This window comes from Triticum aestivum, chromosome 3B, assembly GCF_018294505.1.
Source record: "Triticum aestivum cultivar Chinese Spring chromosome 3B, IWGSC CS RefSeq v2.1, whole genome shotgun sequence".
Taxonomy (NCBI): domain Eukaryota; kingdom Viridiplantae; phylum Streptophyta; class Magnoliopsida; order Poales; family Poaceae; genus Triticum; species Triticum aestivum.
Window position 1 is genome coordinate 17,056,575 of NC_057801.1, and position 16,046 is coordinate 17,072,620.

At 48.5% G+C, this 16,046-nt stretch overlaps 1 protein-coding gene across 1 annotated transcript; it reads right to left on the minus strand.

Moving 5' to 3' along the window:
- Positions 1–12,101: 12,101 nt before the first annotated feature.
- Positions 12,102–13,239, minus strand: LOC123064382 (SKP1-like protein 1). The gene is made up of 2 exons (XM_044487868.1): positions 12,916–13,239; positions 12,102–12,275 (listed from the first exon to the last, which is right to left on the minus strand). Exons 1-2 carry the CDS (start codon positions 13,237–13,239, stop codon positions 12,102–12,104), a joined length of 498 nt encoding a protein of 165 aa, XP_044343803.1.
- Positions 13,240–16,046: the final 2,807 nt, after the last annotated feature.

The following is a 16,046-nucleotide window of genomic DNA, read 5'->3' on the forward strand; positions in this document are numbered from 1 at the left end:
AATGATTGGTTGATATGGAACATTTTAATGACCAGCACACAACTTAACAAATAGTGTGGTAGGGAAGAGTGTAATTACTTGGGAATGGCACTGATGTTGGAGGAAAATTCTGTGTTGCAGTGGTATCAAGAGACCCTTCCTCTGCAACCAAGGACGGTGTTCCAGTGGTACCTGTCATAGTATCTCTGGACTGAGTAGAGGACCCTTCTTCAGTCTCGTCCGGCTGTGATGAGGGATGAGCCTCCAGAGCAGCTGAAGCAGGGCCTGCAGCGATGTAACAACTTTTTATCTCTATCATGGTGCCATTGTTAACTGAAAACAAGGATTGGCATTGCAATGGTTGTTTGATATTTGTACTATTTTCATGATAAGCACACAAGGTTTTTGAACATAAAATGGGATAGAGAAGAATGTAATTACTTGGGAGTGGTACTGTCATTGAAGTGCAATTCTGGTTTGCAGTTGTACCAAGAGGTCCTTTCTCCTTAAACATGGACCATGTGGTAGCTTGGATAATATTTCCGGACTCGGCAGCCTCTTGCCTTCCATCACCAGCTTCGACAAACACCTCCTGCCTATCAAGCATCGCCGCGGGGGGCTGAGTCGGGATTTCATCCTGTTCAACATTCTCCTCGCCACTGCTCAAGTCAATGATATCATCAATCACGTCTATGAAGTCTATTATTGTCATTGTGCTGCTGAATAGGTAAAAAAAAGTGTGAGTAATGAATTAAGATATGAATGCATAGCATATTAAAGGTAAGCAACTAAGCACATATATCTAACTTAGCTTCTACCGTGAAGTCTCTTAGTGCAAAACAACATACTATAAGCACAGCATGAACCATTGACAACAAATCTAGTGACACGATTTTCATACGGCTAATGACAAACATTCTCATAATTTAGTCTCTAGATTCCAAAATGTTTGATTCCACGAATGCTAGGCCCTACTTTGGTTCCCACATGTCCGGTCAATTTTACTGTGTAAATGCGGCTGTCAACTTCTTTGCTATACACTTTACGCAAAAAAGAACGTGATTTCCATATACACAAATAAAATAAATTCAGAGAGTTTCAGATCTGATCTGAGTCATAGGAAAGGTTAAATTAAATAAATAAAGGATGCAGGTTTAGTCTCAAAGAAATTATCTAACAAGAACGAATCAGCAACAGATGAGATGCAGGAAAGGTTACTCTCTCTTCACCTCCTCCCGGACTCAAATCTGGCTTGCCTGCTTCGTCCGTCCCGCCAGTACGGTCTAGTGGAAGACGGGAAGAGGAGGGGGAGAATATATGCGGTCAGGTCATGTGGGAAGAAGAGGAGGCGGCCGTGCTCTAGGAAAGAGGAGTCTAGACGTTTTGGGAACATATACAAGTATAAATGAAAGGTATTAATGGTTGGTCACCCGAGAGAAGTGTTTTGCCACCCGAGACAGATGATTGATTTGCCTTTTCCCCACGCCATCATGATGCCCTCTCTTCTCCCAAGAGTCTCACAATTCACTTGCATACTTCAACATTCAAGCGTGAAACACAGTTAAGTTACTTGTTAGTCAAACTTTATTTTTAAAATATGTTGTCATCTTTATCTATTAAAATCATTTTACTATTATTATAAACATCTGGCGGGTTAACCCAAATAGAGATATGCATACCAGAAAAGTAAGTGTTGTGAGAATAATTAATCGTACGATCAAACTTTTGTTGACTATCCATGTTTGGATAGACGTCATACGATTAGAACAGTTGAGTCCAAATAGTAGAGAACGACCTGGATCGGCGCCGAGGAAGAGACGTTCGGATAGGGTGTTGAAGTAATATGAGAAAGGCTTGACTCTACGACAGACTTCCCTCGACACCTTCATAACATACGAATAGGCGGTGCTCCGTCAAGATGATTGAACATATTAGATAAAAACATTGGTGTGTCAGTATTATCGATGTACGCCAACCTTCCCTATAAGGCCGACTAATCACCTTTTGTTTTCACTATAACAAGATTGCAATCTACAGTGGTAATTCCTCACCAAGTGAAAAGCCGTGAATCAATGATGCTAAATCCTCAGCAAGTTTCGGCCAAAGTAAAACACAGGTGATGTAAAGAGCGTTGCCTGCAAAAGGTGAAAAGCTCATCGATGTCATGGCGACCTTTGCCTTCGCTAGCTTGGAGTTACACTGATCCTCGACGCCGCACGCCTTTGCCAACTCGGAAGTCATTCAAATCCCCGATGTCACGATGCTCGTCGCCATCACCAAGCTCGGACCCACACAGATCCTTGACGCCTCGATATTGCTCACCTTTTCCAAGCTCAGAGTTGCGTGGATCCTCGGGACTATGCCGCCACTCACCTTCACCAAAGCTTGGAGTCACGCGCATTTGTGACTGCATCATCCCCCCTCCCCCCAAATGAATTTTATCGGACTACCATACTAATCCCTATTATCACCAGTCTTCGATGTAGCCTTCCATGCGCCCTGCAATGTGCCTCCTCTTTGGCGCACCTTCGGTGCATTGGGTATCAGCATCATAGGATTAAGAAGACACAAAAATACCAACTCATAGCATAAACATACCATGGATTCCGTATGAAGCACACATGTGGGATGTGAGGACTAATCACACACAAGTTTGATCACACATCATGGTTAGATCGCAAACAAGAGGCACTGCAAAAAGGTTTCTTTAAGATGAATGAGTAAACCGTCTTATTATCTCTTCGGTCATTAAGGAATGTCGTGTACAAGAATAAAAATATGGAGATATTGCTATGGTGGTGGCGGTAATGTTGGCTCTATAGGAGGAACTTGGCGGGTGGAGCGAAGCAGAACAGGATCCTTTGTCATGGGAGTCCTCCCTCTCCTTTTCATAGTGCAAACTCTATGGAATAGGGCTTCGGGTTGCAACACCTCAAATTCGACCGGGCCCCCTTCACCATTGTTCCTTGGTCTCAGTTGTGGGCATGTCATGCGCTCATACCGGTGCTTGGCTAGCCATTTGGAAAGGTTGTCAACGGCCTTTTGTACATGCATGGAAACGATCTCCTCAATCTGTATATCTTGTATATGCCTCAAAAGTATATATTTTGTGTGCCATGTAATTTTGTATATGAATCTAATGGTTTATTTTTCTTAAATATATGACTCATATTTTTTATCACAAATATAGGCTTGAAGTAGAGGCAGCCTAAAGTGCCTGGTCGGACATTTGCTGGCGATTTGGTGATCCTTGTTGGAGTCGCCGTAGGATGCTAGGGTTGACATATGGAATAGGGTGACATGCAAATGCACTGCACACCGCCGAACAAGAAGCTTGTGAACACATGGTGGCAGCTCACCTGGAGCGCCACAACATCATAACAGGAATTCACCAGTCAAACTCAAAGCATATGGAGAGAAAAAATCTCAACGCATCAGAGGCATGCAAAACGATAGATTAGAACTAGCACTAGTTGCAGAATAACTAGCAACCAGCACCAAACTCATAACCAAGTTCAAGAGTGCAGCAAAATACTACCAAACAAAAGATGACGAAGTCAACCAAATGGTAAACCTCCCAGATTGACCGGAACCAGAACAATGTACTTATAGCTTATTACTAGCATAGTTTCGAACCACAACGACTGTTCCCAGGCATTAACAAAGCCGGGTTTCCTTCCTTGCTGGCCATTTGCATTACGAGATAGTTGTTTCTTTAGTTGTCGTCACTCGACCTTTTTTTTGAAAAATCACCGGGGGGGGGGGGGGAGCTCCCCACCTGAATATATTTCTCAAGTTTGTAACCCATCGTTCGACCGATTACAAGGTGAAATTACATAAGCACGTGTAGTCGTGATAAGAGGTAGGAACGCCATAAGGAGGCGGCCTGCTTTTGCGCTGGTTTCTTCATCCTGTGAGTCCAGAGCGCTAGATCATCAATGATTCTTCTAAGAGTGAGGATGCTATGATGGTCTTGCTGCTTGAAGGTCATGGCATTTCTTGAGTCCCAAATCCTCCATAAAATGATGAGGAGGATTGAGTGCCAGGCCGGCGCATTCAGTTGGAAAGGTAGGCGGCAGTCCCAGAGTTCGTTGATGTTTGCCGAGGGTGATAGGCCTACCCTATGCCAGATCCTCTGAGCGAGCGGGCAGGCCAAGAACAAGTGTAATCGGTTTTCACCATCAAAACCACAGCGGGGACATAGCGCATCAGAGACCATGTGCTTGCGGAGTAGGTTGCACTTGGTGTTTAATCGATCCCTGAACAATAACCATGCAAAAATCTTCACTCTTGTTGGGACGCATGAGGACCGGATGGGGATGGAGTGCATATCATGCTCGGTGGAGTCACCCATGGACAGTGAGTAGGCGGCCTTGGTAGAGAAGCACAAGCCACCGGAGAGGTAGCGTTCGTCTGGTCCAGGCGACCGCTGGAAATCCTGCAGGAGAGACAACACAGAGCACAACTCGGCAGTGGCATTAGAGGTTAGGCGGTTCCGCAGGATTGAATCTAAACCATAGTTAAAAACAGTAGCCACACGAGCGAGGGGTGTAGTGGTATGAGAGTATAGGCATGGGAATAAAGTGGCGAGGGGTGTTTGGTGGATCCATTTGTCTAACCAGAAATATGTGTTGGTGCCAGAGTTTGTGAGTACAAAGGAGATGGCATGGAGGGCTGGTAGTTGCTGGTTTATTGTTTGGCAGATAAATGAGTGACGGTTTTGTGGGGTGAGGAGGGCATTTGGGTGTTGCAAAGTGATCCAGTCAAGCCATGGAGATTGTTCTGGATTAAGAGCTTTGACAGCGAATTTCATGAGCAAGCATTTGTTCTGTTTATGCAGGTTTTTTAGGCCTAGACCACCACACATTTTTGGTTTACAGACATTTTTCCAGGCAACTAGACATTGAGCACCAGTACAAGTTTCTTCTGCAGCCCAGAAGAAAGCACGTCTAATGGAATCGAGGGTTTTAAGAACGCTTTTGGGAATGAGGAAGACAGACATAAAATAGACCAAGATTGAATCTAGGACTACAGATAGTAATATCAGCCTGTCTCCTTTGGAGAGGAGCTTTGCCCGCCAACCTGTTAAGAATTTTCGACATCGTTCGATGATGGGTAGGAAGGCGTTTGAAGGCAGGCCAGTGGGTGCTAAGGGTAGGCCTAAATAGATCTGCGGGAAGGAGGAGGTTGTGCATTGCATGGTAGATGCAATGGATGCCGACAGTATAGGTGCGACATGCATAGGCACTAACATTGTTTTGGTGAAGTTGATAGAGAGGCCGGTTGCCCGAGCGAAGTCCTGTAGAATGTTTTTTAACTGTTGGGCGCCGTCATTTGATGCTTTAGCGATGATTAGGGTGTCATCAGCGTATTGTAGGACAGTTGGCGGGAGATGTGAGAAAAGCGGGTGGCTAAGGTGTGATAGATTGCAGTCTTGTTGTATCATTTGCTGCAGAAGATCAGCAACGATGATGAATATGTAGGGTGAGATGGGGTCACCCTGTCGGAGGCCGTTTTTGCAGTTAATCTAGTTACCGAGGATCCCATTGAGCATAACAGCAGTTTTTCCGGTGGAGAGAAGGTCGTGGATCCATGCGGTGAATTTTTGCGGGAAACCACGGCAGTTTAGTATGGATATAAGGGAGTCCCAGGAGAGTGAGTCGAAAGCTTTGCTAAAATCCAACTTGATTACCATTGTTGGAGCCTTTCTGGAGTGGCAGGCACGGACGAGGTCGGCAGCGTAAATAAAGTTTTCTGTGATGCTACGGCCTGAGATGAACCCAGTTTGGTTAGCATGAACCAACAGCGGGATCAATGGTTTTAGCCTGTTAGTGAGCACCTTTGCAACGGCTTTTATAGGGCAGTTTTGAAGCGAGATGGGGCGGTAGGCGTCGGGAGTGTTTGCCAGTTCTGTTTTGGGGAGCAGAATTAGGTGTGCTCTATTTAGGCATTCAGTTTGTGTATTGAGGTTTTGGAAGTCCGTCATGAAAAAGAAAATAGGAGCTTTAAGAAGATTCCAATATTTCTTATAGAAGAGCGGGCCGAAGCCATCCGGTCCAGGGCTAGCGAGAGGGTTCATCTGGAGGAAGGCATCTTTTATTTCTTCGGGAGTAAAGGGAGAGTCAAGAGAGGCAAGCTGCGGTATGGCCTGGGGGTAGTATTTTTGCAATTGGAACGGCCAGGAGGTGGGGTGTGCGGTTCCGATGATCGTTATGAAGTGGTCTTTGAGAATATTTGCTTTTTGATCGTGAGAATGGAACTCATTTCCATCTGCAAGGAGGGAGGTTATGGTATTTTTTCGGAGTCGTTGTGATGCTGCTGCATGAAAGTACTGGGAGTTCTCTTCGCCGCCTATGGCCTCTCTGACCTTGCCACGTTGCTTCCAGAAAGCTACTTTTTCGGCAATGGCCGAGTGAAGTGTATCGGAGATGACAATGCGGAGCAAGTTTTCGGCTTTCGAGAGGGGGCGAGCCTCTTCTTTGAGATCAATGAAGTTTATGATTTGCTTTGCAGCTTGTTCCCGCTGGATTGCAGGTGATCTTTTTGAGGCCCATTGTTTTAAGGCGCATCTGGTTTTTTTGAGATTTTTTGCAAGGGCAGTTCCGGAGTTTGTTGTTGTGTTTGAGTGTTGACTTGGAGCCCAGCATGTTTGTATTATGTTGTGGCAGTCAGCGGTTAGAGTCCACGCAGATTCGAATCGGAAGTGGCGTGGTTTTGGGACCGTAGTGTGGATGTTTATAATTAGGGGGACGTGATCGGATGTGATACGTGGACGCGATGAGAGAGTTGTGTTAGGGAAGCAGTTGTTCCAAGCTAAGTTGATAAAAGCTCTGTCAAGTCTTTCTAGGGTTGGGTTTGCTCTTTTGTTAGACCAAGTGAAAAGTCTATCAAGCAGTGGTAGTTCGATTAACGCGAGGTCGTTGATCAAAGTGTTAAAAGCATCAGCTTCGCGTTGGTGAAAATTACGGTTATTTTTTTCACTAGGAAAGCGGATTTGGTTAAAGTCGCCTGCAATGAGCCACGGGGTTTGGTCATTTTCTTGGATGCGTCTGAGTTCGTCGAGGAAGTCTTGCTTGTGGTTGCGGTTTGAGGGTGCATATACGTTTGTGATAACAAAGGGAAGGGGGTGGGCGAGTGATTTGAGTGTACTGGATGTGGCAAAACGGTGGTTGGAGTGAGAGATTGGGGAGAGGTAGTTTTTGTTGAAAGCAGAGATGGTTCCTCCGGCCGATCCGTCTGCTGGTTGGACGATTTTTTGATCTAGAGACCGTGGTAAGAAGGACCTAAATTTTTGTTCGGTGATCTCATTGAGCTTTGATTCTTGTATGAGGGCGCAGTGGGGTTTGATACTGATCAGTTCAGAAAGGACATCGGCGCATTTGGATTCATCACCTAGTCCTCGTACATTCCAGGAACAAACAGATATAGTTGTGTTACTCATAAGTAACCGAGGGGACATCTAGACTTAAACAAAGTGAAAGTAGGTAGAGGGTACATGTGAAATAGTAGTGGATAGGTGGAGCAAAGGAACAACAGCTCCAGATACACGGACGCAGGAATAGATAGACCCATAGAGTAGGGCCGCGATAGGGACGGGCGATCGTCGCCGGGACGCCGCATGGGCTTGTACGGAAGCATTGGTACATCATGGCGCGACGTCAGCATCATCGGCATGGTCGTCGTCGTCGGCATGGGCGATGGAGGCAGCAGCCGCGTCGCCGGCACCGCAGAGCGATGCGATTTCGGCAAGGGCAGCAGCCGAGGCTGGAGGGGTGTCGGGGATGTCGAGGCGTGCATCGTGGATGGCGTCTTTGAGCGCCTTGGCTACATCAGAGGCGGAGAGGCGTGCAGCCCGGGCACGGACATCTTTCGTGGTCATGTCAGTGAAGACGCGAGGCTCCTTGGCAGCGAGGCGAGAGCTCCGGCGAAGGCTCATAGCCTTATCCGCCGATCGCTTGGCGCTGTGGCGCAGTTTTCCGAGGATGCAGTCATGGAGGGGGGTGTCTGCACAGTCCGTTGCCGGAAGCGTGGTGATTAGAGTGCGAGTCGGAGGACTTGAAGGAGCAGTAGAAGGACAAGGTAAAGCTGCGGCTGTACCAGATGGGGATGCCCCTGCTGAGAAGGAGATGGAGGACATGTCGAGCCCTTGAGGCGAGGAGTTGGAGCTGTCATACGGGCGGAACGCCGACGACAGCTGCATGGCCGAAGGAGGCAGCTGGTCGGCCGGGTTGTCGTCGTCGTGGTCTGGTTCCAGTGTCAGAGGCGTGGGCGAGGAGATGCAGTCGATCGCCGTGGCAAGGCGTGGCGTGGGGCGGTTGGTGGCGGCCGGTGTTGAGGAGGAGCCAATGATTGTTGATGAAGAGAACGCCCAAGGGGGGAACGCCTTCTGCGATGGCGGCGCTGAGTCGCTGTCGGATGAGATGTTGATGACGGGGTTGGGGAGGTTGGCGGGGGCGTCATCGCCGGATGAGATGTGGAGAGGCATGTCTGCGTGGTTGGCGGCCTGTTTTGGAGCAATGTTGGGTGCGGCAAAGGTGGGGGATGGTGGTGGTGCACGAGGCAGGTCGTTGTTGGAGGAGAAGGCGTTGAAGGGGCGACGCCCGTGAGTCGCAGGGCGCGAGTCCGCGTCCGAGTCGGAGTCGGATGAGTACGGAGATGGGTCAAGCGGGCCCATGCGGTCGAGGACTATGGCCAGCCTCGCAATCTTGAGCACCTTGATGTCATTTGACGGTGGGAGCTGGATGGGCAATGAGTCCGGCAGCCGTTTGCGCCGGTCCACCATGATGAGAGCGCCGACAGCCGTGAAGTCGCGTCCCTCGACGCAGTAGTGGTCGATGGAGCATACGTCACCAAGGTGGCTTAGAGCCCACCTGATGCCGTCGTCGGCCAGAGTTCATGGGGGAACTCCGAGGCCTTGACCTCAATGAGTTGGTCGAAGACAGGCGAGGCACGGTCAGCCAGCTCCACCGGCTCAAAGGAGATTTGGTTACCGCGGTAGTCGAGAGAACCGAGGGTGACTAGGTATTCCCGAACGGAAGCGGACTCAAAGGTGACGCAGCCAGCGCCACGCCAAGAGCCCGCGACGCTAAAGCTGGGGTATCCGGCGTGAGCGAGAATCGCGTCGTGAATGAGAGTGGCCGGATTGTGGATTGGAGTGCGAAGGTGGGCGAAGGCTATATGGCTGACATCATTGACCAGGCATGGCGGCGCAACGATGGCAGTGATGAGGTCGGAGCGCATGTTGGAGCGATGAGCATGGCGCGCAGTCTGAGTGATGGGCGGTGATGGGGCAAAGGCAGCATCGGCACGCGCTTCGTTGAGCCGCGCACGCAGCACCGCAAGGCCATCAGGGGTGGAGAGTGAAGGAGGAACGGTGATTGGAGAGTGGAGGTCGAGCGGGGCGACGGGGTGAGTGATGATTCTGGCGACTGGGATGCCCAGGAGGGGTGCCATCGGACCGTTGCCGGCGCGGGGCCAGAGGTTGGCTGCAACTGAGGGTTCGGCAGCAGAAGGCACAGGGAGGTTGGCCATGTTGGGGGCTGGTGGTTGTGGAGTGTTGCGGAGGGAGAAGGCTGGGTTTATATGTGGATGTTGTGGTAGGGCAGCGAAGAACGGCAGGAGACGAGTGGCTTTGCACCGGCTAGCTTTGTGGCCGGAGCACCAGCACCGAGCGCACCTGATCGGGTCTCTGCACTGGTAAACTTGATGATCTATGGCTAGACACCGGAAGTAGCGTCGTTTGGAGAAGGGAGATGTGAGTGAGCGTTGGGATGGAGAGTGGAGGTGAGTGCTGCATGCGGGTTTTATAGAAGTAGCGAGGCGGGGCGAATGAGCATGCAGGGGGGGTGGGGAGAGTAGAGCGTCCCGATAGGACGTGGCAGTTGGATGCGCGGGCATGTCTTGCGTCATGTACGTGCTTGTGTGAGCAGCAGGGTTACTATTTTTGGCTGGCGAGGGCAGCTGTGCTGGGATTGCAGGGCATGGAACAGACTCGCATGACGGCAGCTTGTTTGGATTGTAGCGTTGGACGGGTTCGAGCATCAGTGTGGGCGGTGGCATGCATGCTAGTGGAGCTGGGTGGTGGGGCTGCGGGTTATTGTTGGTTGCGTTGGGCCCATGTGTATAGGCTGGTGATCCATGGACCGTGTCTAGCGAGAGGGGGGCGGACGGGTGTGGAGATCGATGGCAGGCAGGTGGATCGAGTGTCACGGGTTCCAGGTGTGCGCCGGATGGGCTTGTTTTGGCCGATTCTGAGTTAGGCATGCAGGTTTGTTCCTCGGTTTCAGTGGTGGTCAAAAGCATGGAGATCATGGGCGCGTGAGTAGTCAGGGTAGGGTTGTGGCAGGGAGTTGTTGGAGGCGATTGTGGTTGAGCTGCGTAGGCAGCAAGTGACCCGTTGGGTACTAGAGTGGTTTGTGTTTTGAATTTTTTGGTCGAAGTAGTCCGGAGCATGCATGTTGCGGGTGGGCATGGTCCAAGTAAGGATGCAGTCGTCGGCAAACTTTCGGTCATGCATTGTTCCAGCGTGTTCGTCGAACAGGTGACATGTAGAGGCTGTTCATGAGCAGTGGCTGAGTTTTGTTGGTCAAAGAAGTGGAGGGAGAAGCATTTGAAAACTAACGGCGAGCTCCGCAGGATTTCAAAACGAACTTCTTTTGATACTACAGAGGAGCGAAATACGTGGCGTGACAGTCTAGTTGCCTGAAAAACTGGTTTGACCGAAAAGTGGTAGTCTAAAGCATGTGCTATGAACGTAACATTAGGATTAATATTCTCTGAACTGCAAACTATCCAGAAAGGTACTGTAGCGAGGCAGCGGAAAGGAGCAATAGGACGTGTAGGCTCGGAGTGGTACATGTTTAAAATACGGTTAAAGAATCTTAATCCAGGGCGGGAAGGCCTAACCTCCATTACCTTGCCAAGCGGTGGCGTTGCCGATTCCGGCAGAATTGCCGGGTCGGGGATGAACACAGGCGTGGTGGAGGCCGTCGCAGATGGTGTTGATTGTTTGTTGGTGGAGCGAGGGCGAGGAGACGCAGCCATACGCAACGCAGCGTTTGGAGCGTAGGCCACTGACGCTGCTGCGACGATCGAGGCGAAGAAGAAGGGCGTGGAGATGGGTGAACATGCCAAAATCCATTCGTGCGCAGAAGTCGAAGCCACGCAGAAGGAGTAGGCTGAGGACGTCAGCTGTTGAACGTCGAATTTTTTTGCCCTCCCACCAAACCTGGTTTGAAGAAGAGCTGCGACGAGGTAGCAGTCCAGGGGTAGGCTGCATGAGTGGAAGAAGATGATAGTGTCTCTGGGGTGGGACGATGCATGGCGAGGAGGCGAGACCATTGATCGCTTGGCCTGCCATAGATGCGCTTGGAAAGCAAGACCGGTCGATGGGTCAAGGCGTAGGGTTTGGCCGATGAAGCGGAAAGCGTGCTGCAGGCGATCGCCAAAGTCGATGCAGTGCGGAGCAAGGTTGGAGGGCGACTGGGGCAGTGGTGGCTGCCTTGTGGGGGTGGGTGGGAGGAGTCGCGGCGTGATGGAAGTGGAAGGGTCTCTTATGGCATCATTGATCGAACACGGCCAGAAGGAAATATGGATGCGGCGAGAGACAATTTCTTTCTCTCGAAGAATGGCCAGGGCGACCGGAGCCGAGGAGACGGTGAAGCGGAAGAGAGAGGGTGAGAGCTGGAGTACCATGAACATGTCGGATTGTCCTCCAAGGCAGCCTTGGAGGTAGCATGCAATCATGAGCGAGTCAATTTCTAGGACAGCGCGCTCGACGTTGACCAGCAGGTGGATGCCTGAGCCTTTGTGTCGGAAGGGAGTGACTGGCTGAAGAATGGCGGACCACACCTGTTGTTCGAAGTCAGCCCCCATGGCGTTTCCCACCCCAAGTGCAGCACGGATGGCTCCGAGCACCGGAGAGTCATCTAGCCAGTGGTCCGCGGGGAGCGGAGGAGGGCAGAAGGTTGACACGGGAAGGCTGGAGTGGTTGGTGGCCGGGTTTGAAGGTGGAAGAGGTGGCCGGCGATGATGCAGTGGTGGTGGCGGGGGAGCAGGAGGGAGGAGCGGGAGGGGAGCTGGAGGAGCCATTGAGGAGGTAAGACCGTCTCGTCACTCGACCTTCATTCGAAAGCCCATTGGTTCTCCCTCCGAACTTCCTCCTCTTCCTCTTTGGTGAAGTTGTTCTTGATGTCAAAGGTCTTGCGGATCTCCTCTACAGTCCTCCCCTTCATCATGTCAGCGACCTTCTGGCAGGTCAGGTCCAGCAGCCCCTTGATGTTCAAGTAGTTCGCAGCCTGTCAGGGGCTCAGGGCAAAATACAAGCAAGATGGTCAGGTATCATTCTTATACAAAAGAGACTATAAACAGATAAGAAACAGGAGCAACATAAACAAGATATTGTTGCATCACCCACATGGTGAGGGAGCACAATACTGAAGTTATACAAGTGCAATTTACACTGGTTAAATATGCCATAGAACTGAAAACAGAAGCATAGCTCTAAGTAAAGACATCAGACAAAAAAATCTTAGAAATGATAAGAAACAGTACATATTAGTATGGCAATACACTTTCAGTAATATCATCAAATAGCTCATCATATAATAGTTGTTCCATCCCAGGGAAATTACAAACACTTATGACATGCAACCATGTAAATATGGTGAGAAATAACACGCATCCTAGGGAGAGATTACAAACGCTTAAAAAATTATTTAGCCCTTCAAATATTTTGTCAGAGTACCTGCCACCAGTCTACACTCTACAGTAAACACAACTATAGTTGTCAGCAAACGAGACACGAATCTGGGGCACCAACCGTTAAAAAGGACAACAAAACCGCATCTAGACAGGAGCAAGAGCCCCTTGACGAGTACTAAACTACTAACTAGAAAGAGCACCACGGGTATGGGTAGGGTTGGATGGAAATCTCACCAGGATGAGGTCGAAGAGGATTTGCTGGTCGACGTCTATGAACTTATCATCGAAGGTCTTGAGGTCCGGCTCGGAGGCCTTCGCGGTGGGGTCGGCGGCGTCGGCTCCGCGCTTCTGGATGTGCTGTCTGCAGTACTTGATGACCATGTCAAGGATTTTGGCGTTGACGTTGGGGAGGGGGATGATGTTGTTGGCGCAACCATCCTCCACGATGTGCTTGATGGTCTGCGACTCCATCGCCACCGCCTCCTCCACGAAGAACTCCTTGCCGTCGGCGCTCTTCAGCGTGAGCTTCCTCTCCGCCGTCCCAGCCGCGTCCGCCATCGATCCGGTGGCCGGGGAGATTGGGGTGGCTTGGTGGTGCGAGGCCAGAAACCTTAGGAGCGAAGGCGAAGGGGAAACGGTGGTGTTTGAGGGGATCGAAGGGAAGGGGAGGTGCTTTTATTTTTCAGATCACGAAAGGGAAGGGTCTATGAGAATAGTCAATCAAATTAATTTACAGTCATTGCATGTAGCCGATCATACACCACATATTTGCCTCCATTCAGTCAAGCGTACGTCCAATGCTGACCAGTAGCAATTACAGCATGCGACTAGGGTTGCAAACGAGTCGAGCTCGAGCGAGTTGGAGTTGTCTCAGCCAACTCATATAAAAATTCGAGCGAGCTCAAACTAAGTGAAGCTCATGATCGAGCTGTAGAACATGACTCGTGCTCAGTTTGTAACGATCTCGAGTCGATCTCGAGCTAGTTTTGAGCTAAATGAGATGGTAAAAATTATAAATCTGTGGATGAAAAACAAAAAAATTAAGGTGAATATGCTGAGAACTTTTGCCAAAAATATAATATATTTAACACATAGTCGACCACGTGACATAATTAGGCCTAAATCTTCTCTGCACTTAATTAAGTTTCCATGTTCGTTGGCAAATAAAATGTAAAAAAATTATGGACAACATATATGGTAATAAATTATCTTACTTTCATTTAATATATGGCATGATCATTTAACATAATGATATTCTGTCGAGCTATCGAGCTAAACTCGAGCGAGCCAACATTAGCTCAAGATCGGCTCATTTCTCGGTCAAGCTACATAAAGTGTTTAAACTCAACTGTTTATTTTTGAATTGATCTTGAGTCGAGTCAAAAAACAAGTCGATCTCGAGCAGCTCACGAGCCTCGAGCTTTTCTTGCAGCCCTGCATGCGACCATTGCCAATTCCATTTTTGCATGCCTGTTGAAGCGGAAGGAACCAGGGAAAAGTAAACACGTCTGTTCAATGGGCCCAATAAAGCCGGGCGGTGGGAGTACAAACATATAATTAGCTCCGATCAAAAATAAATAAATATAATTAGCAAATCCACAACTAAAAGAGTATCATAAGGAGCAGAAATGCACAGTTCAAAGCAATGCTAAAAGTGCATGTTTCAGAGCATAGATTGTAACATGCCAACAGTAGCAACCCTATTTTATGCTTGTTCTTTTTATCGAATTCATAGTTTGCATTTCATGTAATCAACAATATCATTAATCTTCTGAGTAACACATGGAATTTTGAAGTATCGTGCGTTTAGATTTTTGAAGTATCCAATTTGCACATGATTCAAATATTTACAAATTCATTTTTTTTCCAATTGCCCCACAACTTTGCACATGGCCTTCTTGTCACATTCCTAGCCTCCAAAAAGTTCCCGTAATTTTAAACCGCAATTTTCTCATACCTTTAATTGAAACCCATCTGAATTAAATTTAAATGAATTGGAATTCAAACTTCTTCATAACTAATGGAATCAATTTTTTGGGCATATGTATAAATCATAGTCCATATAAATGATCCACAATTTTATTTCACTCTACAACAGACCTCCCTTGATGCCTTCATATCTTACGAATAGGTCGTGCTCCATCAAGATGATTGAACATGTAAAAAAAAACATTGGTGTGTCAATATTATCAACGTACGCCAACCTACCCTATAGGGGTGACTAATCACCTTTAGTTTTCAGTGCTACAACAACATGGCAATCTACGGTGCCAAATCCTCACCAAGTGTAAGCCGTGAATTGATGAAGCTAGATGGCTTGATCTAAACAATTTTCGGCCGAAGTAAAAAAACAAGTAAAGTAAAGAGCGTTTCCTGCAAAAGGTGAAAGGCTCGTCGACGTCACGACGCCCCTTGCCTTCACTAGCTTGGAGTTACACTGATCCCCGACGCCGCACGCCTTTGCCAAGTCGTAAGTCACTCAAATCCCCGATGTCACGATGCCCGTCGCCATCACAAGGCTCGGACCCACACAGATCGTTGACGCCAGGATGCTGCTCACTTTTGATAAGCTCGGAGTCATGATACCAACTCATAGCATAAACACACCACATATTTTGTGAGCACACATGTGGGCTGTGGGGACTACTCACAAATCTTGGTTAGTTCGCAAACAAGAGGCACCGCAAAAAGGTATCTTTAAGATGAATGAATAAACTGTCTTATTATCTCTTCGGTCATCAAGAAATCTCGAGTATAAGAACAGGGTTTCGGGGTTGCAACACCTCAAATTCGATCGGGGCCCCTTCACAAATGTTCATTGGTTTGACATCAGCCCGTCACGCGCTCATACCGGTGGTTGGCTAGCCACAGAACAGAAAAACGACGAAAGATCTGATACTAGAGCAAGTGACGGATGGTAAAATAAATATATCAACTGCACCCGAGGTGAGCATACACATGGAAAAGAAAAGATTGCTGGATAGTGAGCTGCGGCCCACTGGCGAATAGGTGAAGGCGAGTGATAGTTCAGACTCGCCCTAGTTGATAAATAGCCTGCTTGGTTTAATTGGAAATCAATAGCCTTTTCGACGGATCAATCAAGATGAGTACTGATAGACAATGAAACAAAAACGAGATGAGTACTGGTCGTCAATCAAACGAAACAAAACAAAACAAATATGAGTACTAATTGTACACACTCCATCTGAAAGAAACAATATTACAGGTTCAAATAAAGAAAAGAAAATTAACCATAACTAAAATCATTTGGGAGGCACAAGGGAGGTACCCATGGAATATGACTCGGCAGTGTTGGCAGCGGTGGCCGGTGACAAATGCGAAGGTGGTGCCGGTGCCCGTGCATG

Excerpts from the sequence above, each read along its gene's own strand:
- LOC123064382 (XM_044487868.1), bottom strand. The coding sequence starts at position 13,239 with ATGGCGGACGCGGCTGGGACGGCGGAGAGGAAGCTCACGCTGAAGAGC. Across the intron at positions 12,276-12,915 it reads TCCTCTTCGACCTCATCCTG|GCTGCGAACTACTTGAACAT; the intron begins GTGAGATTTCCA and ends AGCCCCTGACAG.